At 43.1% G+C, this 23,237-nt stretch overlaps 1 protein-coding gene across 1 annotated transcript in view; it reads left to right on the top strand.

The window, feature by feature from the left end:
* Positions 1-23,237, top strand: part of LOC139411634 (protein unc-13 homolog C-like) — a 223,348-nt gene that overhangs the window by 195,386 nt on the left and 4,725 nt on the right. Inside the window, exons 31-33 of the mRNA XM_071158229.1 lie at positions 3,092-3,239; positions 16,993-17,085; positions 18,016-18,175. Coding sequence (XP_071014330.1) covers positions 3,092-3,239; positions 16,993-17,085; positions 18,016-18,175 — 401 coding nt within the window. The remainder of the gene's footprint in view (positions 1-3,091; positions 3,240-16,992; positions 17,086-18,015; positions 18,176-23,237) is intronic.

The raw sequence follows: 23,237 nt of genomic DNA on the forward strand, positions 1-23,237 counted from the left end.
GAGGAGAGAGAGAGGTAGGGAGGGAGGGAGGGGTGGGGGAGAGGGACTAGCAAAGATACACAGGCTGAATGCAGGACTGGTTAAAGACTTAAAGGAAGACAGAGAGGAGAGCGAGAGGGAGGGAAGCAGGGAGAGAGACTAGCAGAGATACACAGGCTGAATGCAGCACCGGTTAAAGACTTTGTGCCTTCAGTAATGAGGCAAGGAGAGATGGAGAGAGGGGCGGGAGGGTGGTAGAGAGAGGGGCAGGAGGGAGGTGGAGATGGGGGAAGTAGAGAGAGGGGAGGGGAAGATAGAGAGAGAGGAGGGGGAGGTAGAGAGAGGGGAAGAGCTCTCTCTAGAGAGGGAGAGAGGGAGGAAGAGAAATGGATAGGGAGGGAGAGAGGGATAGAGAGAGAAGGAAAGAGACAGGGAGAAAGAAATGGAGCAAAAAGGAATGGAATTCTGAAGAGGGAACATTTGTATGGTGTTAAATGGTTTGAGATAAATGTAATGCCGAAAAGCAAAACCAGTATAGATTCCCCATGAAATGACTGTGATTTTTCAGGTGGTGGTGAGATGATAATATGATACACATATCCGTGTATGTGACAAAAAATGTTTTGTTGTTGATGTTTTTGTTGGTGTTGTATGGAGCTCTTGAAGTTGGTGTTGTGTGGACTAGCTCTTGGAGTTGGTGTTGTGTGGGCTAGCTCTTGGAGTTGGTGTTGTGTGGGCTAGCTCTTGGAGTTGTGTGGACTAGATCTTGGAGTTGGTGTTGTGTGGACTAGCTCTTGGTGTTGTGTGGACTAGCTCTTGGAGTTGGTGTTGTGTGGGCTAGCTCTTGGAGTTGTGTGGACTAGCTCTTGGAGTTGGTGTTGTGTGGACTAGCTCTTGGAGTTGGTGTTGTGTGGACTAGCTCTTGGAGTTGGTGTTGTGTGGACTAGCTCTTGGAGTTGGTGTTGTGTGGACTAGCTCTTGGAGTTGGTGTTGTGTGGGATAGCTCTTGGAGTTGGTGTTGTGGGGACTAGCTCTTAGAGTTGGTATTGTGTGGACTAGCTCTTAGAGTTGGTATTGTGTGGACTAGCTCTTGGAGTTGGTGTTGTGTGGGCTAGCTCTTGGAGTTGGTGTGGTGTGGGCTAGCTCTTGGGGTTGGTGTTGTGTGGGCTAGCTCTTGGAGTTGTGTGGACTAGCTCTTGGAGTTGGTGTTGTGTGGACTAGCTCTTGGAGTTGGTGTTGTGTGGGCTAGCTCTTGGAGTTGGTGTTGTGTGGGCTAGCTCTTGGAGTTGGTGTGGTGTGGACTAGATCTTGGAGTTGGTGTTGTGTGGACTAGCTCTTGGAGTTGGTGTTGTGTGGGCTAGCTCTTGGAGTTGGTGTTGTGTGGGCTAGCTCTTGGTGTTGTGTGGACTAGCTCTTGGAGTTGGTGTTGTGTAGACTAGCTCTTGGAGTTGGTGTTGTGTGGACTAGATCTTGGAGTTGGTGTTGTGTGGGCTAGCTCTTGGTGTTGTGTGGACTAGCTCTTGGAGTTGGTGTTGAGTGGGCTAGCTCTTGGAGTTGTGTGGACTAGCTCTTGGAGTTGGTGTTGTGTGGACTAGCTCTTGGAGTTGGAGTTGTGTTGGATATGTCTTTGATGGTTTCTCTGCCGTTCTTCCCTCATCAACACCTATGGTATCTTCAGAGTGAATCTGTGTTGTGCCTATTCTGCCGAGGCAGCAGAGCTACAGAGCTTAGTCCCAAATGACACTGTATGCCCTATGTAGGACACTACTTTTGATCAGAAGTAGTTTGCTATATGTAATAGGATGTCATTTGGAACACAGAGCTACAGCGCTTAGGATCATTTACTCTGAGCAGCTTTGGCTCATTGACTCACCCACTGTTTTCAGTCTGTATCCGATATTCCATAATGCATCGGTGACTGGATTATATCTGAACATGACTTTCTTCTTCCAGAGCCAATGGAGGATGACCTATGAACTCATGAACTCCAGTGAGGTGGAGAGTGTGTGAGGGGGTGGAGTGTGTGTATGTGGCAGGACTTTAAGCAATTATCCTCTGTCTTAATGCAACAGTACAGAGCACATTTTTATTAGGCCTACTGCTGCCAGCCTGGATAAGCATACATAGTTATTGCTTCCCCCACACAGTCTTCCACACAGTCTGGTCTGAAGATGTGAAAAGTACATTAACTATGTACGTGTTCTATCTGGTCTGAGTGTACCAAAGTTTTATTGGTAACCTCACTCCTCAGATTGAAATGCCTTGAATTGCTAGCTTTTTCAGTGGTGTAGCTGGCTAAGGTGTTGTCGAGTGTTTGCGAAACAGAGGACCCGAGATCAAGTAGCAGATTTAAGGAGGGAGGAAGATGTATTGTTATACAAGCAGTTTGACAGCTGTTACATAAGCAAACATGCTTATTATCTCTCCCACACAGTCTCCTATACAGTCAGTCTGGTCAGAAGACTTAAAGGTACATGAACATGTATGTTTTCAATCTGATCTGAGGAACCAACATTAAAATGAATATGGTGAATGAAAGCTTACCCAAGTAAACTTCAGCCCAGCTTTAACAAAAAGGGTAACCAGGTGCTCAACTGGGAGGACAATTCTAAAAAAGTAGTCCTACCTCCAGGACACTTCAACAGGTGACTATCCCAGAAAAGAAAAAGGAACAGTCTGTCTGCATATATATATATATATTTTATTTTACCTTTATTTAACTAGGCAAGTCAGTTAAAAACAAATTCTTATTTTACAATGACGGTCTACCCAGACAAAACCCTCCCCTAATAACCTGGATGACGCTGGGACAATTGTGCACCGCCCTATGGGACTCCCGATCACGGCCGGTTGTGATACAGCCCGGGATCGAACCAGGGTCTGTAGTGACACCTTTAGCACTGAGATGCAGTGCCTACGACCGCTGCGCCACTCTGGAGTCTTTTAACATACATATACAACATCTTTGTTTTACGGGACAGACAAGCAGGCTAAATGTACTGACTATGTCTGTTCTCCTTCTGGTCTGAAGACTGAAGACAGTGAATAAAGTGGCTCTGACTCAGTACGCTTTCCTTCTTTCTTTTTCTTTCTCTCTCTCTCTTTTCCGTAGCAATATTTCCACGCCGGAGGAAACGGTCTGAAGAAGACGTTCCTTGAGAAGAGCCCTGACCTCAAGTCCCTCAAATACGCTCTGAGCCTTTACACACAGCCTACTGATGCCTTGATCAAGAAGTATATATGCACCCAAACCTCTCAAGGTAAGGACACTGAGCTAGTAGATATGCACCCAAACCTCTCAAGGTAAGGACACTGAGCTAGTAGATATGCACCCAAACCTCTCAAGGTAAGGACACTGAGCTAGTAGATATGCACCCAAACCTCTCAAGATAAGGACACTGAGCTAGTAGATATGCGCCCAAACCTCTCAAGGTAAGAACACTTAGCTAGTAGATATGCACCCAAACCTCTCAAGATAAGGACACTTAGCTAGTAGATATGCACCCAAAGCTATCAAGGTAAGGACACTGAGCTAGTAGATATGCACCCAAACCTCTCAAGGTAAGAACACTGAGCTAGTAGATATGCACCCAAACCTCTCAAGGTAAGAACACTTAGCTAGTAGATATGCACCCAAACCGCTCAAGGTAAGGACACTGAGCTAGTATATATGCACCCAAACCTCTCAAGGTAAGAACACTGAGCTAGTATATATGCACCCAAACCTCTCAAGGTAAGGACACTGAGCTAGTAGATATGCACCCAAACCTCTCAAGGTAAGGACACTGAGCTAGTAGATATGCACCCAAACCTCTCAAGATAAGGACACTGAGCTAGTAGATATGCACCCAAACCTCTCAAGGTAAGAACACTTAGCTAGTAGATATGCACCCAAACCTCTCAAGATAAGGACACTTAGCTAGTAGATATGCACCCAAAGCTCTCAAGGTAAGGACACTGAGCTAGTAGATATGCACCCAAACCTCTCAAGGTAAGAACACTGAGCTAGTAGATATGCACCCAAACCTCTCAAGGTAAGAACACTTAGCTAGTAGATATGCACCCAAACCTCTCAAGGTAAGGACACTGAGCTAGTATATATGCACCCAAACCTCTCAAGGTAAGAACACTGAGCTAGTATATATGCACCCAAACCTCTCAAGGTAAGGACACTGAGCTAGTATATATGCACCCAAACCTCTCAAGGTAAGGACACTGAGCTAGTAGATATGCACCCAAACCTCTCAAGGTAAGGACACTGAGCTAGTAGATATGCACCCTAACCTCTCAAGGTAAGAACACTGAGCTAGTAGATATGCACCCAAACCTCTCAAGGTAAGAACACTGAGCTAGTAGATATGCACCCTAACCTCTCAAGGTAAGAACACTGAGCTAGTAGATATGCACCCAAACCTCTCAAGGTAAGGACGCTTAGCTAGTAGATATGCACCCAAACCTCTCAAGGTAAGGACACTTAGCTAGTAGATATGCACCCAAACCTCTCAAGATAAGGACACTGAGCTAGTAGATATGCACCCAAACCTCTCAAGGTAAGGACACTTAGCTAGTAGATATGCACCCAAACCTCTCAAGATAAGGACACTGAGCTAGTAGATATGCACCCAAACCTCTCAAGGTAAGGACACTTAGCTAGTAGATATGCACCCAAACCTCTCAAGATAAGGACAATGAGCTAGTAGATATGCACCCAAACCTCTCAAGGTAAGGACACTTAGCTAGTAGATATGCACCCAAACCTCTCAAGGTAAGGACACTTAGCTAGTAGATATGCACCCAAACCTCTCAAGGTAAGAACACTTAGCTAGTAGATATGCACCCAAACCTCTCAAGATAAGGACACTGAGCTAGTAGATATGCACCCAAACCTCTCAAGGTAAGAACACTTAGCTAGTAGATATGCACCCAAACCTCTCAAGATAAGGACAATGAGCTAGTAGATATGCACCCAAACCTCTCAAGGTAAGGACACTTAGCTAGTAGATATGCACCCAAACCTCTCAAGGTAAGAACACTTAGCTAGTAGATATGCACCCAAAGCTCTCAAGGTAAGGACAATGAGCTAGTAGATATGCACCCAAACCTCTCAAGATAAGAACACGTAGCTAGTAGATATGCACCCAAACCTCTCAAGATAAGGACAATGAGCTAGTAGATATGCACCCAAAGCTCTCAAGATAAGGACACTGAGCTAGTAGATATGCAACCAAACCTGTCAAGGTAAGGACACTGAACTAGTAGATTTGCAACCTAAGCTCCAAAGTTAAGGACAATTCCGCTAGTATATGCACCCTAATACATCCGAGTACACTTAATCTGTTTCCCCAAATGTCCCTGAAAGTCCCCAAATGTCCTCTCTAGAGGTTAGGGTTAGAGTTCAGGGTTTAGGTCAATTCCATTTCAGTCAATTCAGGAAGAAATTCCAATTCCATTCATTCTCATAGAGAAGCATTGATGGAAATTGGAATTAGAACTTCAGTTAACTTCCTAACCCTGCTCACAGGAGGCTGGTTAGGGGAGGACGGCTCCAATTAATGACTGGAATGGGATGAAGGGAATTGTATCATGTGTTTGATGAGCTGGATACCACTCCATTTATTCCATTACAGCCATTACTATGAGCCCATCCTCCCCAATTAAGGTGCCACCAACCTCCTGTGACCCTGTGATAGTTATCCTTGCTCCTCTTAAAGTGGGCTGCAGTGTTTTTCCATGTCAGCTTGGTTTCTCTTCAGTTTACCGTGTGAGATGGTTATTGCAGTAATTGCATTTTTCATCTACTGCCTCCTTCAATCCCTTTCTCTTTCTATTTTACTCTTGCTTCTCTCTCTCTTTCTCACTCACTCTATTTTGCTCTCTGTCACACTCTGTCGCTCTCTCTTTGTTGCTCTCTCTTTGTCGCTCTCTCTCTCTCTCTCTCTCTCTCTGTCGCTTTCTCTCTCTGTCGCTCTCTCTTTTTTGCTCTCTTTTCCGCTCGCTCTCTCTCTGTTGCTCTCTCTCTCTGTCGCTCTCTCTCTCTCTTTCGCGCTCTATTTGTTGCTCTCTCTTTTCCGCTCTCTCTCTCTCTCTCTCTCTCTCTCTCTCTCTCTCTCTCTCTCTCTCTCTCTCTCTCTCTGTCGCTCTCTCTTTGTTGCTCTCTCTTTGTCGCTCTCTCTCTCTCTCTCTCTGTCGCTTTCTCTCTCTGTCGCTCTCTCTTTGTTGCTCTCTCTTTCCCGCTCTCTCTCTCTCTCTCTCTCTCTCTCTGTTGCTCTCTCTCTCTCTCTCTCTCTGTTGCTCTCTCTCTCTGTCGCTCTCTCTTTGTTGCTCTCTCTTTCCCGCTCTCTCTCTCTCTCTCTCTCTGTTGCTCTCTCTCTCTGTCGCTCTCTCTGTCGCTCTCTCTGTTGCTCTCTCTCTCTGTCGCTCTCTCTCTCTCTTTCGCGCTCTATTTGTTGCTCTCTCTTTTCCGCTCTCTCTCTCTCTCTCTCTCTCTCTCTCTCTCTCTCTCTCTCTCTCTCTCTCTCTCTCTCTCTCTCTCTCTCTCTCTCTCTCTCTCTCTGTCGCTCTCTCTTTGTTGCTCTCTCTTTGTCGCTCTCTCTCTCTCTCTCTCTGTCGCTTTCTCTCTCTGTCGCTCTCTCTTTGTTGCTCTCTCTTTCCCTCTCTCTCTCTCTCTCTCTCTCTCTCTCTCTGTTGCTCTCTCTCTCTGTCGCTCTCTCTGTTGCTCTCTCTCTCTGTCGCTCTCTCTGTTGCTCTCTCTCTCTCTCTCTCTCTCTCTCTCTCTCTGTCACTGTTTTTTGCCATCATTGTAAGCCTGCCACACACATACATTACAATACATTTATTAAAAATGAATGTTTAAGTTTACATACACTTAGGTTGGAGTCATTAATAGGTTTTCAACCACTCCACAAATTTCTTGTTAACAAACCATAGTTTTGGCAAGTCGGTTAGGACATCTACTTTATGCATGACACAAGTAATTTTTCCAACAATTGTTTACAGGCAGATTATTTCACTTATAATTCACTGTATCACAAATCCAGTGGGTCAGAAGTTTACATACACTAAGTTGACTGTGCCTTTAAACAATTTGGAAAATTCCAGAAAATGATGTCATGGCTTTAGAAGCTTCTGATAGGCTAATTGACATCATTTGAGTCAATTGGAGGCGTACCTGTGAATGTATTTCAAGGTCTACCTTCAAACTCAGTGCCTCTTTGCTTGACATCATGGGAAAATCAAAAGAAATCAGCCAAGACCTCAGAAATAAAATTGTAGACCTCCACAAGTCTGGTTCATCCTGGGGAGCAATTTTCAAACGCCTGAAGGTACCACGTTCATCTGTACAAACAATAGTATGCAAGTATAAACACCATGGGACGACGCAGCCATCATACAGCTCAGGAAGGAGACGCGTTCTGTCTCCTAGAGATGAACGTACTTTGGTGTGAGAAATGCAAATCAATCCCAGAACAACAGCAAAGGACCTTGTGAAGAAGCTGGAGGAAACAGGTACAAAAGTATCTATATCCACAGTAAAACGAGTCCTATATCAACATAACCTGAAAGGCCGCTCAGCAAGGAAGAAGCCACTGCTCGAAAAACCGCCATAAAAAAAACCAGACTACGGTTTGGAACTGCACATGGGGACAAAGATCATACTTTTCATACAAAATCGTGCAAAAATAGAACTGTTTGGCCATAATGGCCATCATTATGTTTGGAGGATAAAGGGGAAGGCTTGCAAGCCGAAGAACACCATCCGAACCGTGAAGCACGGGGGTGGCAGCATCATGTGGTGGAGGTGCTTTGCTGCAGGAGGGACTGGTGCACTTCACAAAATAGATGGCATCATAAGGAAGTAAAATTATGTGGAAATATTGAAGCAAAATCTCAAGACATCAGTCAGGAAGATAAAGCTTGGTCGCAAATGGGTCTTCCAAATGGACAATGACCCCAAGCATACTTCCAAAGTTGTGGTAAAATGGCTTAAGGACAACAAAGTCAAGGTATTGGAGTGGCCATCACAAAGCCCTGACCTCAATCCTATAGAAAATTTGTGGACAGAACTGAAAAAGCGTGTGCAAGCAAGGAGGCCTAAAACCTGACTCAGTTACACCAGCTTTGTCAGGAGGAATGGGCCAAAATTCACACAACTTATTGTGGGATACTTGTGGAAGGCTACCCAAATTGTTTGACCCAAGTTAAACCATTTTAAGGCAATGCTACCAAATACTAATTAAGTGTATGTACACTTCTGGCCCACTGGGAATGTGATGAAAGAAATAAAGGCTGAAAGAAATCATTATTTCTACCATTATCTCTACTATTATTCTGACATTTCACATTCTTAAAAGAAAGTGGTGATCTTATCTGACCCAAGACAGGGAATATTTACTAGGATTAAATGTCAGGAATTGTGAAAAACTGAGTTTAAAAGTATTTGGCTATGTAAAATAGTGTATGTAAAATTCTGACTTCAACTGTATATACAGTACAAAATCCATGTGTACGTGTCTGCATATTGCGTATGCCATCGTGTGTGTGTATCCATTGGATGTGCTCGTGGAAGCAGAGCAACTTGTGTCGTCGACAGGTGCAGGTGTAGTACTGCTGTTAGTAGCAGTACTACCAGTAGAGCTGGTATGTGTCTCTATGGACGCGGGCCTTACTTTCTTTTTTTTTCTATGGACGCGGGCCTTACCTGATTGGAGTAAACTAACCTGATTGGAGTAAACTAACAATCCTACCATCCCTAACCAGATTGAAGTAAACTAACGATCCTATCATCCCTAACCTGATTGGAGTAAACTAGCGATCCTACCATCCTAACCTGATTGGAGTAAACTAGCGATCCTACCATCCTAACCTGATTGGAGTAAACTAGCGATCCTACCATCCTAACCTGATTGGAGTAAACTAGCGATCCTACCATCCTAACCTGATTGGAGTAAACTAGCGATCCTACCATCCTAACCTGATTGGAGTAAACTAACGATCCTACCATCCTAACCTGATTGGAGTAAACTAACGATCCTATCATCCTAACCTGATTGGAGTAAACTAGCGATCCTACCATCCTAACCTGATTGGAGTAAACTAACAGACAATAAATATTCTACTGCTACAGCTATTTTAACTCACATCTACAGTACCTGTAGTGAAATAATTATACATATATTCCTAATTCCTAATTCCTAATATTCCCTTCTTTCTTCAAGTGCGGCCAAACCTCCAATTAATTCTGATCTTAACTCCAACCCTCCATTGTCCACAGAACAGCCCATCTTTCCCAGTATAACGTCATTTTAATATTTCCTTTTGCAATAAATCCCTCCATTTTACGCTGATGTAGAACATTTCTACTGATATTGTACTAAAAAGACTAGAATGATATTTCTCATTGACTGATGGGGTTTTTTCAGATCTCCTAACAATACAGTTTGCAGTTCCATCTGAACCCTGATATTATGACATAACAATCATTCCTGGACCTGACTCCAAAAGCAAGCCACAGATAGACAGTACCAGAAAATGTATTCTATTGATTATGTTTCCTCGTGACAGAGTCTGCACAAGGATGACTGTTCAATGCCCCACATATTGAGATTTTGTTTGTAGCAAGTATTTTATATAGTAGCTTAAATTGAAACTAATGACTTGATGAGTCAATTGTTGTTTTATATGTCAGTTCATAGACCCGATGCCAAGGTATTGGGACATAAAAAAAACTGACTTCAACTGACGTGAATTTTATTGGTTGTTAGCGTGTTGATTTCCCCTGTTCCAGGTCTTAATTATGTTGTCGTGATATCCCCCTCCCTAATCAGGATCCATTCATCAGCTCTCTCGCTCCCTCTCTCTCTCTCTCTCTCTCTCTCCCTCTCTCTCTCTCTCTCTCTCTCTCTCTCCCTCTCTCTCTCTCTCTCTCTCTCTCTCCCTCTCTCTCTCTCTCTCTCTCTCTCTCTCTCTCTCTCTCTCTCTCTCTCTCTCTCTCTCTCCTTCTCTCTCCCTTCATCAGCTCCTGCTCTAATAGCCTCTGCTTGTTTGGCAACATATTGATTAGACATCGTATCAACTAGGCTGGTAATGACACAACAGACACACAAACAACAGTACAAATATGTCTACAGTATGTTACTACCGGCAAATCTTGCCCTCTGTCTGTGTTAGTACCCCCACTTCTGGTCCTCTGTCTGTGTTACTACCCCCACGTCTGGCTGTTCTGTCTGTTACTATCCCCACTTCTGGCCTTCTGTCTGTGTTACTACCCCCACGCCTGGCTGTTCTGCCTGTGTCACTACCCGCTTGTCTGGCTGTCCTGTTTATGTTACTACCCCCACGTCTGGCCCTCTGTCTGTGTTAGTACCCCCACTTCTGGCCCTCTGTCTGTGTTACTACCCCCACGTCTGGCCCTCTGTCTATGTTACTATCCCCACTTCTGGCCCTCTGTCTGTGTTACTACCCCCACGTCTGGCTGTTCTGTCTGTTACTATCCCCACTTCTGGCCCTCTGTCTGTGTTACTACCCCCACGTCTGGCTGTTCTGCCTGTGTCACTACCCGCTTGTCTGGCTGTCCTGTTTATGTTACTAGCCCCACGTCTGGCCCTCTGTCTTTGTTAGTACCCCCACTTCTGGCCCTCTGTCTGTGTTACTACCCCCACGTCTGGCCCTCTGTCTGTGTTAGTACCCCCACTTCTGGCCCTCTGTCTGTGTTACTACCCCCACGTCTGGCCCTCTGTCTATGTTGCTACCCCCACGTCTAGCCCTCTGTCTGTGTTACTACCCCCACGTCTGGCTGTTCTGTCTGTTACTATCCCCACTTCTGGCCCTCTGTCTGTGTTACTACCCCCACGTCTGGCTGTTCTGTCAGTTACTATCCCCACTTCTGGCCCTCTGTCTGTGTGACTATCCCCACGTCTGGCTGTTCTGTCTATGTTACTATCCCCACTTCTGGCCCTCTGTCTATGTTACTATCCCCACGTCTGGCTGTTCTGTCTATGTTACTCTCCCCACATCTGGCCCTCTGTCTGTGTTACTCTCCCCACGTCTGGCCCTCTGTCTATGTTACAATCCCCACATCTGGCCCTCTGTCTATGTTACTACCCCCACGTCTGGCCCTCTGTCTATGTTACTACCCCCACTTCTGGCTGTTCTGTCTATGTTACTATCCCCATATCTGGCCCTCTGTCTATGTTACTATCCCCACTTCTGGCCCTCTGTCTATGTTACTATTCCCACAGCTGGCCCTCTGTCTACGTTACTATCCCCACTTCTGGCCCTCTGTCTATGTTACTATTCCCACATCTGGCCCTCTGTCTATGTTACTATCACCACTTCTGGCCCTCTGTCTATGTTACTATTCCCACAGCTGGCCCTCTGTCTACGTTACTATCCCCACTTCTGGCCCTCTGTCTATGTTACTACCCCCATGTCTGGCTGTTCTGTCAATGTTACTACCCCCATGTCTGGCTGTTCTGTCAATGTTACTACCCCCATGTCTGGCTGATCTGTCTATGTTACTACCCCTACGTCTGGCCCTCTGTCTGTGTTACTACCCCCACGTCTGGCTGTTCTGTCTGTTTTACTACCCACACGTCTGGCTGTTCTATCTATGTTATTACACCCACGCCTGGCTGTTCTGTTATGTTACTACCCCCACGTCTGGATGTTCTGTCTGTGTTACTACCCCCACGTCTGGCTGTTCTGCCTGTGTCACTACCCGCTTGTCTGGCTGTCCTGTTTATGTTACTAGCCCCACGTCTGGCCCTCTGTCTTTGTTAGTACCCCCACTTCTGGCCCTCTGTCTGTGTTACTACCCCCACGTCTGGCCCTCTGTCTGTGTTAGTACCCCCACTTCTGGCCCTCTGTCTGTGTTACTACCCCCACGTCTGGCCCTCTGTCTATGTTGCTACCCCCACGTCTAGCCCTCTGTCTGTGTTACTACCCCCACGTCTGGCTGTTCTGTCTGTTACTATCCCCACTTCTGGCCCTCTGTCTGTGTTACTACCCCCACGTCTGGCTGTTCTGTCAGTTACTATCCCCACTTCTGTCCCTCTGTCTGTGTGACTATCCCCACGTCTGGCTGTTCTGTCTATGTTACTATCCCCACTTCTGGCCCTCTGTCTATGTTACTATCCCCACGTCTGGCTGTTCTGTCTATGTTACTCTCCCCACATCTGGCCCTCTGTCTGTGTTACTCTCCCCACGTCTGGCCCTCTGTCTATGTTACAATCCCCACATCTGGCCCTCTGTCTATGTTACTACCCCCACGTCTGGCCCTCTGTCTATGTTACTACCCCCACTTCTGGCTGTTCTGTCTATGTTACTATCCCCATATCTGGCCCTCTGTCTATGTTACTATCCCCACTTCTGGCCCTCTGTCTATGTTACTATTCCCACAGCTGGCCCTCTGTCTACGTTACTATCCCCACTTCTGGCCCTCTGTCTATGTTACTATTCCCACATCTGGCCCTCTGTCTATGTTACTATCACCACTTCTGGCCCTCTGTCTATGTTACTATTCCCACAGCTGGCCCTCTGTCTACGTTACTATCCCCACTTCTGGCCCTCTGTCTATGTTACTACCCCCATGTCTGGCTGTTCTGTCAATGTTACTACCCCCATGTCTGGCTGTTCTGTCAATGTTACTACCCCCATGTCTGGCTGATCTGTCTATGTTACTACCCCTACGTCTGGCCCTCTGTCTGTGTTACTACCCCCACGTCTGGCTGTTCTGTCTGTTTTACTACCCACACGTCTGGCTGTTCTATCTATGTTATTACACCCACGCCTGGCTGTTCTGTTATGTTACTACCCCCACGTCTGGATGTTCTGTCTGTGTTACTACCCCCACGTCTGGCTGTCCTGTCTATGTTACTACCCCCCACGTCTGGCTGTTCTGTCTATGTTTCTACCCCTACGTCTGGCTGTTCTGTCTATGTTACTATCCCCCACGTCTGGCTGTTCTGTCTATGTTTCTACCCCTACATCTGGCTGTTCTGTTTGTGTTACTACCTCCCATGTCTGGCTGTTCTGTCTATGTTTCTACCCCTACGTCTGGCTGTTCTGTCTATGTTACTACCCCCACGTCTGGCTGTTCTGTCTATGTTACTACCCCCACGTCTGGCTTTTCTGTCTATGTTACTACCCCCACGTCTGGCTGTTCTGTCTATGTTACAAGCCCTACGTCTGGCTGTTCTGTCTATGTTACTACCCCCACGTCTGGCTGTTCTGTCTATGTTACAAGCCCTAAGTCTGGCTGTTCTGTCTGTGTCCATGTTTCTGTCTCTTTGTCGCTCTGTCTCTCTGTCTGGCTCTCTCTCTCTCACACACTTCTTTCTCCTCCTCCTCTCTCTTGTTCATCTCTATCACTCTCTTCCCCCCTATCCTCATCTCTATTTCTCTCTCCCTCCCTCTCTTTCACCCCCGCTCTCTCCCTTTCTCCCTCCTGGGTCTGTCATTGAGTGCACCTCCATATTTAATGTGTGTTTGTTCTCTCTGCTCCAGAGAGGGTAGTGGTCCTAAATGGTTGGAGTCCCTGTGTAGGGCAGCACTTTGCGTTACCATTCTGTGTGTGTGTGTGTGTGTGTGTGTGTGTGTGTGTGTGTGTGTGTGTGTGTGTGTGTGTGTGTGTGTGTGTGTGTGTGTGTGTGTGTGTGTGTGTGTGTGTGTGTGTGTGTGTGTGTGTGTGTGTGCGTGCGTGCGTGCGCGCGTGTGTGCACTTCTGTTCTGTTCTTTTACTCAGAGCTTAATGCATTTATCTACAGCTCCATGTGTTGTTTTGTTTTCTCTGTAGCTTGTTTTTCTTTTGTCACTGGTTTCCAGAGATCCCTACTTCTCAGAGTGACACAGGAGGAAGTGGAGTGAGTCATTCTCTTCATGTTGCAGTTTATGTTTCAGTCACTACCACAGGGGTTTCTCCTCTACCTTTCTGGATCAGTGTGTGTTTAACCTTATTTGAGATGCAGTGTTTCTGTCTTTTTGACTCTCTGTCTCACCTTTTCTCGCTCCCTGTCTCACCTTTTCTCTCTCCCTGTCTCTCTTTTTCTCTCTCCCTGTTTCTCTTTTTCTCTCTCTCTCCTTTTCTCTCTCTCTGTCTCTCTCTCTCTCTCTTCTCTCTCTCTCCTTTTCTCTCTTTTTCTCTCTCTCTCCATTTCTCTCTCTCTGTCTCTCTCTCTTTTCTCTCTCTTTTCTCTCTCTGTCTCCTTTTCTCTCTCTCTCCTTTTCTCTCTCTCTATCTATCCTTTTCTTTCTCTCTCCTTTTCTCTCTCTCTGTCTCCTTTTATCTCTCTCTCTCTCCCCTCTGACTCTCTTACAACACGTGGTTGTGATGAGTATCAGGTCAATGCAGTTGATGATTCTCTCTCTCACTCTCTCTCTTTTTCTCTCCCTTTCAATTCAATTCAATTCAAGGGGCTTTATTGGCATGGGAAACATGTGTTAACATTGCCAAATGAGGCAGATAATATACAAAAGTGAAATAAACAATACATATTAACACTAAACATTACACATACAGAAGTTTCAAAACAATGAAGACATTACAAATGTCATATTATATATATATACAGTCTTGTAACAATGTACAAATGGTTAAAGTACACAAGGGGAAATAAATAAGGATTGTATTTACAATGGTGTTAGTTCTTTACTGGTTGCCCTTTTCTTGTGGCAACAGGTCACAAATCTTGCTGCTATGATGGCACACTGTGGAATTTCACCCAGTAGATATGGGAGTTTATCAAAATTGGGTTTGTTTTCAAATTCGTTGTGGATCTGTGTAATCTGAGGGAAATATGTCTCTCTAATATGGTCATACATTGGACAGGAGGTTAGGAAGTGCAGCTCAGTTTCCACCTCATTTTGTGGGCAGTGTGCACATAGCCTGTCTTCTCTTGAGAGCCAGGTCTGCCTACGGCGGCCTTTCTCAATAGCAAGGCTATGCTCACTGAGTCTGTACATAGTCAAAGCTTTCCTTAAGTTTGGGTCAGTCACAGTGGTCAGGTATTCTGCCACTGTGTACTCTCTATTTAGGGCCAAATAGCATTCTAGTTTGCTCTGTTTTCTTTGTTAACTCTTTTTCTCATTATTTGCTTGGGTCTAATTGTGCTGCTGTCCTGGGGCTCTGTGGGGTGTGTTTGTGTTTGTGAACAGAGCCCCAGGACCAGCTTGCTTAGGAGAATCTTCTTCAGGTTCATCTCTCTGTAGGTGATGGCTTTGTTATGGAAGGTTTGAGAATCGCTTCCTTTTAGGTGGTTGTAGAATTTAACGTCTCTTTTCTGGATTTTGATAATTAGTGGGTATCGGCCTAATTCTGCTCTGCATGCATTATTTGGTGTTCTACGTTGTACACGGAGGATATTTTTGCAGAATTCTGCATGCAGTCTCAATTTGGTGTTCGTCCCATTTTGTGAAATCTTGGTTGGTGAGCGGCAATGGACTCTATGACTGATTCAAGTATTTTTAGCCAGATCCTAATTGGTATGTTGAATTGTATGTTCCTTTTGATGGCATAGAATGCCCTTCTTGCCTTGTCTCTCAGATCGTTCACAGCTTTGTGGAAGTTACCTGTGGCACTGATGTTTAGGCCAAGGTATGTATAGTTTTTTGTGTGCTCTAGGGCAATGGTGTCTAGATGGAATTTGTATTTGTGGTCCTGGCGACTTGACATTTTTTGGAACACCATTATTTTGGTCTTACTGAGATTTACTGTCAGGGCCCAGGTCTGGCAGAATCTGTGCAGAATATCTAGGTGCTGCTGTAGGCCCTCCTTGGTTGGTGACAGAAGCACCAGATCATCAGCAAACAGTAGACATTTGACTTCAGATTCTAGTAGGGTGAGGCCGGGTGCTGCAGACTTTTCATTGATATATATGTTGAAGAGGGTGTGGCTTAATCTGCATCCCTGTCTCACACCTCACTCTCTCACTCTCCTCATCTCTTCCCCTCTTTTTCTCCCTCTCTCTCTCTTATTCATCCTATTTCCTTCTCTCTCCTCTCTCTCTCTGATGGTAGTCTTGTATGGTGATCTCCAGGTGAGGTCTCAATGTGCTCTCTCTCCTCCTCTCTCTCTCTCTCTCTCTCTCTCTCTCAATTCAATTCAATTCAAGGGCTTTATTGGCATGGGAAACATGTGTTAACATTGCCAAAGCAAGTGAGGTAGACAACATACAAAGTTAATATATAAAGTGAAAAACAACAAAAATTAACAGTAAACATTACACATACAGAGGTTTCAAAACAGTAAAGACATTACAAATGTCATATTATATATATATATACACAGTGTTTTAACAATGTACAAATGGTTAAAGGACACAAGATAAAATAAATAAGCATAAATATGGGTTGTATTTACAATGGTGTGTGTTCTTCACTGGTTGCCCTTTTCTCGTGGCAACAGGTCACAAATCTTGCTGCTGTGATGGCACACTGTGGAATTTCACCCAGTAGATATGGGAGTTTTTCAAATTTGGATTTGTTTTCGAATTCTTTGTGGATCTGTGTAATCTGAGGGAAATATGTCTCTCTAATATGGTCATACATTGGGCAGGAGGTTAGGAAGTGCAGCTCAGTTTCCACCTCATTTTGTGGGCAGTGAGCACATAGCCTGTCTTCTCTTGGGAGCCATGTCTGCCTACGGCGGCCTTTCTCAATAGCAAGGCTATGCTCACTGAGTCTGTACATAGTCAAAGCTTTCCTTAGTTTTGGGTCAGTCACAGTGGTCAGGTATTCTGCCGCTGTGTACTCTCTGTTTAGGGCCAAATAGCATTCTAGTTTGCTCTGTTTTTTTGTTAATTCTTTCCAATGTGTCAAGTAATTATCTTTTTGTTTTCTCATGATTTGGTTGGGTCTAATTGTGCTGTTGTCCTCTCTCTCTCTCTCTCTCTCTCTCTCTCTTACAGTAGTGTTGTGTTGTTGTTCTGCAGGTCAGTCTACCAACGGCTCCATGGGGGAGGTGTCTATCTCTCCTTCTCTCTCTCTCTCTGACGGTAGTGTTGTGTTGTTGGTCTGCAGGTCAGTCTACCGACAGCTCCGTGGGGGAGGTGTCCATGCAAGTGGATCTCATCTCTCACCCTGGCACCGGAGAGCACAAAGTCAACGTGAAGGGTGAGACACACACACACAAGCACTCACACATGCCATTCCTGTACACAAACACACAGAGGAGGAAAGCTGAAACTGTGAAACAATTAAACCTCACTTTACCCCTTAGATAAGAACATTACAACAACGATGTATCATTCTTAGTCAAATCTATTCATACCTGTAATGTTCAAAGAGGAACCACTGGGAGGAACATGGATAGTTGGATTGTAGTTTTATGCTAATGTTAAGCTGTGGTCATTATCAAATAGACTGCTGCTACACTACGTCCTACTTGAAACCCTATACTACAGAACACTAGTCAGACAGAGACCAGCGGTTTAAACCTTATTTTACAGAACACTAGTCAGACAGAGACAGAGACCAGCGGTTTAAACCTTATTTTAGAGAACACTAGTCAGAGACAGAGACAGAGACCAGTGGTTTAAACCTTATTTTACAGAACACTAGTCAGACAGAGACCAGCGGTTTAAACCTTATTTTACAGAACACTAGTCAGACAGAGACCAGCGGTTTAAACCTTATTTTACAGAACACTAGTCAGACAGAGAATCTGATATGTTTTCTTTTGACCAATCACCTCAGATCATTTCACATCAGATCTTTTTCAGAGCTGATAATTGGCCAAAAGATACATTATTGAAAACTATTTCAAAATGTGGCAGCCTGAGTGACTCACACTCAATGACCAGTAGTTTAAGAACAAGTGTTTTATTTAAAAGTACATGGACCAGTGATTTTAGAACAAGTATCCTATTTCAGTTTGCATAGTGGATGGATGGATATGGGTGGGTGAGTGGGTGGATCGATGTGTGCATGGATGGATGATTTGATTGACTGATTGATTGATTGATTGATTGACTGATCAACTGATTGATTTACATATTTTTTTATTGACTTATTGATTGATGTGTCTCTGTCATTTCTCTCCAGTGGTGGGGGTCAACAACCTAAGCTGGCAGACCAATGCCATGTTCCGACCGTTCGTGGAGGTGAATGCGGTTGGGCCGCACCTCGCCGACAAGAAACGCAAGTTCACCACCAAGACCAAGAACAACAATTGGTCACCAAAGTACAACGAAACATTCCAATAGTAAGTCTGCTTTATTGTCTAAAGTAAGTCTGGTTTATTGTCCAAAGTAAGTCTGGTTAATTGTCTGAAGTATGTCTGGTTTATTGTCTAAAGTAAGTCTGGTTTATCGTCTGAAGTATGTCCGCTTTATTGTCTAAAGTAAGTCTGCTTTATTGTCTAAAGTAAGTCTGGTTTATTGTCCAAAGTAAGTCTGGTTAATTGTCTGAAGTATGTCTGGTTTATTGTCTAAAGTAAGTCTGGTTTATTGTCTGAAGTATGTCTGCTTTATTGTCTAAAGTAAGTCTGGTTTATTGTCTGAAGTATGTCTGCTTTATTGTCTAAAGTAAGTCTGGTTTATTGTCTGAAGTATGTCTGCTTTATTGTCTAAAGTAAGTCTGGTTTATTGTCTAAAGTAAGTCTGGTTTATTGTCCAAAGTAAGTCTGGTTAATTGTCTAAATTAAGTCTTGTTTATTTTCTAAAGGTCTGGTTTATTGTCTAAAGTAAGTCTGCTTTATTGTCAAAGTCTGGTTTATTGTCTAAAGGTCTGGTTTATTGTGTAGAGTAAGTCTGCTTTATTGTCAAAGTAAGTCTGGTTAGTTGTCTGATGTACAATTTAAACATTCTGATAGTAAGTCTGGTTTTGTAATGGCATTCAGAGGTGGAAGAAGGATCGGACCAAAGCGCAGCGTGGTAAGTGTTCATGATGTAATATTTAATGAAACAAACTGAACACTGAAATACAAAACAATAAAGTGAACGAACGAAAACCGAAACAGTACCGTGTGGACCAAACACTCACACGGAAAACAAACACCCACAAACCAAAAGTGAAACCCAGGCTACCTAAGTATGATTCTCAATTAGGGACAACAATTGACAGCTGCCTCTGATTGAGAACCATACTAGGCCGAACTCAAAAACCAACAAAGACTGCCCACCCCAACTCACGCCCTGACCATACTAAAACAAAGACAAAAACAAAGGAACTAAGGTCAGAACGTGACAGGTTTATTGTCTAAGTAAACAACCTAATCCTGTGTTTTGTCTTCAGTAATGTGTGTCTTGGTTGTGCCAGGAGTGTTGCTCCTCCAGTAGTATAGTATTTGCTACATAGTGGGAATGTAGACACCTGCAGTGCTCACTGTCAAAACGTTTGGAAAAGGTTACAAATGAAACTAGAAACACTTTTATCCAGCATGATAGCAGAAAGTAATGAGATCATGAGGTGCTTTTAAAAATGAAAAAAATAGACATTTCAGTTATTTGAATAGTGAGAATAGAGGGAGGACTGAGTTAGGGTGAATGATCTATCTATGCAGCTGTACCACTGTCTGTCTGATACTGAGCCAGCTGCATTTAAAGCGCAATGTAGAGCCTGTGTCCCAAAAGCATCCTATTTCCTTTACACTGAGTGTACTAAACATTAGGATCACCTTCCTAATATTGAGTTGCATTGCTTTTGCCCTCAGAACAGCCTCAATTTGTCGGGGCATGGTCTCTGCAAGGTGTCGAAAGGGTTCCACAGGGATGCTGGCCCATGTTGACTCCAATGCTTCCCACAGTTGTGTCAAGTTGGCTTGATGTCCTATGGGTGATGGGCCATTGTTGATACACACCGGAAACTGTTGAAAAACCCAGCGGCGTTGCAGTTCTTGACACACTCAAACCAGTGCTACCTACTACCATACCCAATTCAAAGGCACTTAATTATGGTGTCTTGCCCATTGGCACATACACAAGCCATATCTCAATAAGGCTTAAAAATCCTTATTTAACCTATCTCTTCTCTTCCCCTTCATCAACACTGATCAAAGTGGATTTAACAGGTGACATCAATAAGGGATCATAGATTTCATCTGGTCAGTCTATGTCATGGAAAGAGCAGGTGTTTTCTGTTTTGTACACTCAGGGTATAATGCCCTGGTCAAAAGTAGTGCACTACATAGGGAATAGGGTGCCATTTGGGATGCCGACAGGGTTTGACTATCAGCTGCATCCAATCCTCTCACTGTGTTTACGATAGTGAGCCAGATGTCTGTGAAGTGCAGTCAGAGAGAGAGTGATCATCTGTAGTGTCCACTGACCGAGATCAATGTCAACACAAACACCGTCTGCAAATGCATACACTTTTTCATTGCACCAAAGAAAACAACGGATGGACAACAATACAGATAAAAACACATTTAAAACATCTGATAGACAACAATACAGATAAAAACACATTTAAAACATCTGATAGACAACAATACAGATAAAAACACATTTAAAACATCTGATAGACAACAATACAGATAAAAACACATTTAAAACATCTGATAGACAACAATACAGATAAAAACACATTTAAAACATCTGATAGACAACAATACAGATAAAAACACATTTAAAACATCTGATAGACAACAATACAGATAAAAACACATTTAAAACATCTGATAGACAACAATACAGATAAAAACACATGTAAAACATCTGATAGACAACAATTCAGATAAAAACACACTTAAAACAACTGATAGACAACAATACAGATAAAAACACACTTAAACCATCTGATAGACAACAATACAGATAAAAACACACTTAAAACAACTGATAGACAACAATACAGATAAAAACACATTTAAAACATCTGATAGACAACAATACAGATAAAAACACATTTAAAACATCTGATAGACAACAATACAGATAAAAACACATGTAAAACATCTGATAGACAACAATACAGATAAAAACACACTTAAAACATCTGATAGACAACAATACAGATAAAAACACACTTAAAACAACTGATAGACAACAATACAGATAAAAACACATTTAAAACATCTGATAGACAACAATACAGATAAAAACACATGTAAAACATCTGATAGACAACAATACAGATAAAAACACATTTAAAACATCTGATAGACAACAATACAGATAAAAACACACTTAAAACAACTGATAGACAACAATACAGATAAAAACACATTTAAAACATCTGATAGACAACAATACAGATAAAAACACATTTAAAACAACTGATAGACAACAATACAGATAAAAACACATTTAAAACATCTGATAGACAACAATACAGATAAAAACACATTTAAAACAACTGATAGACAACAATACAGATAAAAACACACTTAAAACAACTGATAGACAACAATACAGATGAAAACACATTTAAAACAACTGATAGACAACAATACAGATAAAAACACACTTAAAACAACTGATAGACAACAATACAGATAAAAACACATATAAAATACCTGTGTGCAGGTGTGGTCGGAAGCCCAAGGGCTGACATGAAAACCACACCACCAAAATAATATATACAATACATAAGTAAGAAAATTTAAAAGGTTTGTTAAAACAGATAACAAAACCTACTAAATATAAACGTATATATTATTTGATCAGTAATCACACAAAAAATAAAATAATAATGTTTAAATGTGTGTGAGAGTTAGGCTTTATGGAGGGGATTATGGAGTAGTTTGGTTCATCAGGCTGACCTCCAGTCTTCGCTTGGAGTTATTGAGGGATGATGATGTTTTGGCAATGTAAGAATTCCAGAGTATGGTACCTCTGTATCTGATAGAGAATTGACTATGTGAGGTGCGGCAGTGGGTAGGGTGAAGGTTATCACAGTGTCTTGTGTTATATAGATTGATTTCAGAATGAACCTGGAATAATCCCTTGAAGGGTTTAGTTCAACTGTCTGGGAAGTACTTGTAGATGAAAGTGCATAATTGGTGTACATTAATGTTGTAAATAGACAAGACATTGAGTTTCTTAAACAAAGGTGCAGATGGTTCCAGGTAATTAGAGGAGGTTGCTAGTTTGTCTGCTCTAGAGGAGATCTGCATAGAGGAGATCTGCATGGAGTAATGGGCCAAAATACCAGCAACAGTGTGTGAAAACATTGTGAAGACTTACAGAAAACGTTTGACCTCTGCCATTGCCAACAAAGGGTATGTAACAAAGTATTGAGATAAACTTTTGAACTTGCACAATTGGTGGCTGACTAAATACTTTTTTGCCCCACTGTATCATTCAAAAGTTTGGGGTCACTTAGAAATGTCCTTGTTTTTGAAAGAATATCTATTTTTTTGTCCATTAAAATAACATCACATTGATCAGAAATACAGTATAGACATTGTTAATGTTGTAAATGATTATTGTAGCTGGAAACGGCTGATTTGTAATGGAATATCTACATAGGCGTACTGAGGTCCATTATCAGCAACCATCACTCCTGTGTTCCAAGGGCATGTAGTGTTAGCTAATACAAGTTTATCATTTTAAAAGGCTAATTGATCATTAGAAAACCCTTTTTCAATTATGTTAGCACATGTGAAAACTGCTGTTCTGATTAAAGAAGCAATAAAACTGGCCTTCTTTAGACTAGTTGAGTATCTGGAGCATGTGAGTTCGATTACCGGCTCAAAATGGCCAGAAACAAAGAACTTTCTTCTGAAACTCGTCAGTCTATTCTTGTTCTGAGAAATGAAGGCTATTCCATGCGAGAAATTGCCAAGAAACTGAAGATCTCGTACAACGCTGTGTACTACTACTTCATAGCCCATCTTAATATTTTATTTTTATTAGACAGCCTGAGACATGGCTTTTTCTTTGCAACTCTGCCAAGAACGCCAGCATCCCGGAGTTGCCTCTTCACTGTTGACGTTGAGACTGGTGTTTTGCGGATCCCCAGATTTATAGAGGGGGATAACTTTGGCAATTTTCTAATCTTTAGGAGCAATACCAGTTTGCATAGATTTGGTGTGATAGAGGCTCAGTAATCCAGAAAAACACTGATTTCACCAAAGAGGCACCCATCTCATCATGACCCGCTGCTTAGTTCTTTAAGCTACCAATGACCTCCATTACATTGGGAGGATCCTACTGAAGCAGAGAAGGGAAATGTGTCACGTTCTGACCTTTGTTCTTTTGTTATGTCTTTGTTTTAGTATGGTCAGGGCATGACTTGGGTGGGTTGTCTATGTTAGTTTTTCTATGATTTGCTATTTCTGTGTTTGGCCTGGTATGGTTCTCAATCAGAGGCAGCTGTCAACC

The sequence above is a fragment of the Oncorhynchus clarkii genome, chromosome 6 (assembly GCF_045791955.1).
Source record: "Oncorhynchus clarkii lewisi isolate Uvic-CL-2024 chromosome 6, UVic_Ocla_1.0, whole genome shotgun sequence".
NCBI lineage: Eukaryota > Metazoa > Chordata > Actinopteri > Salmoniformes > Salmonidae > Oncorhynchus > Oncorhynchus clarkii.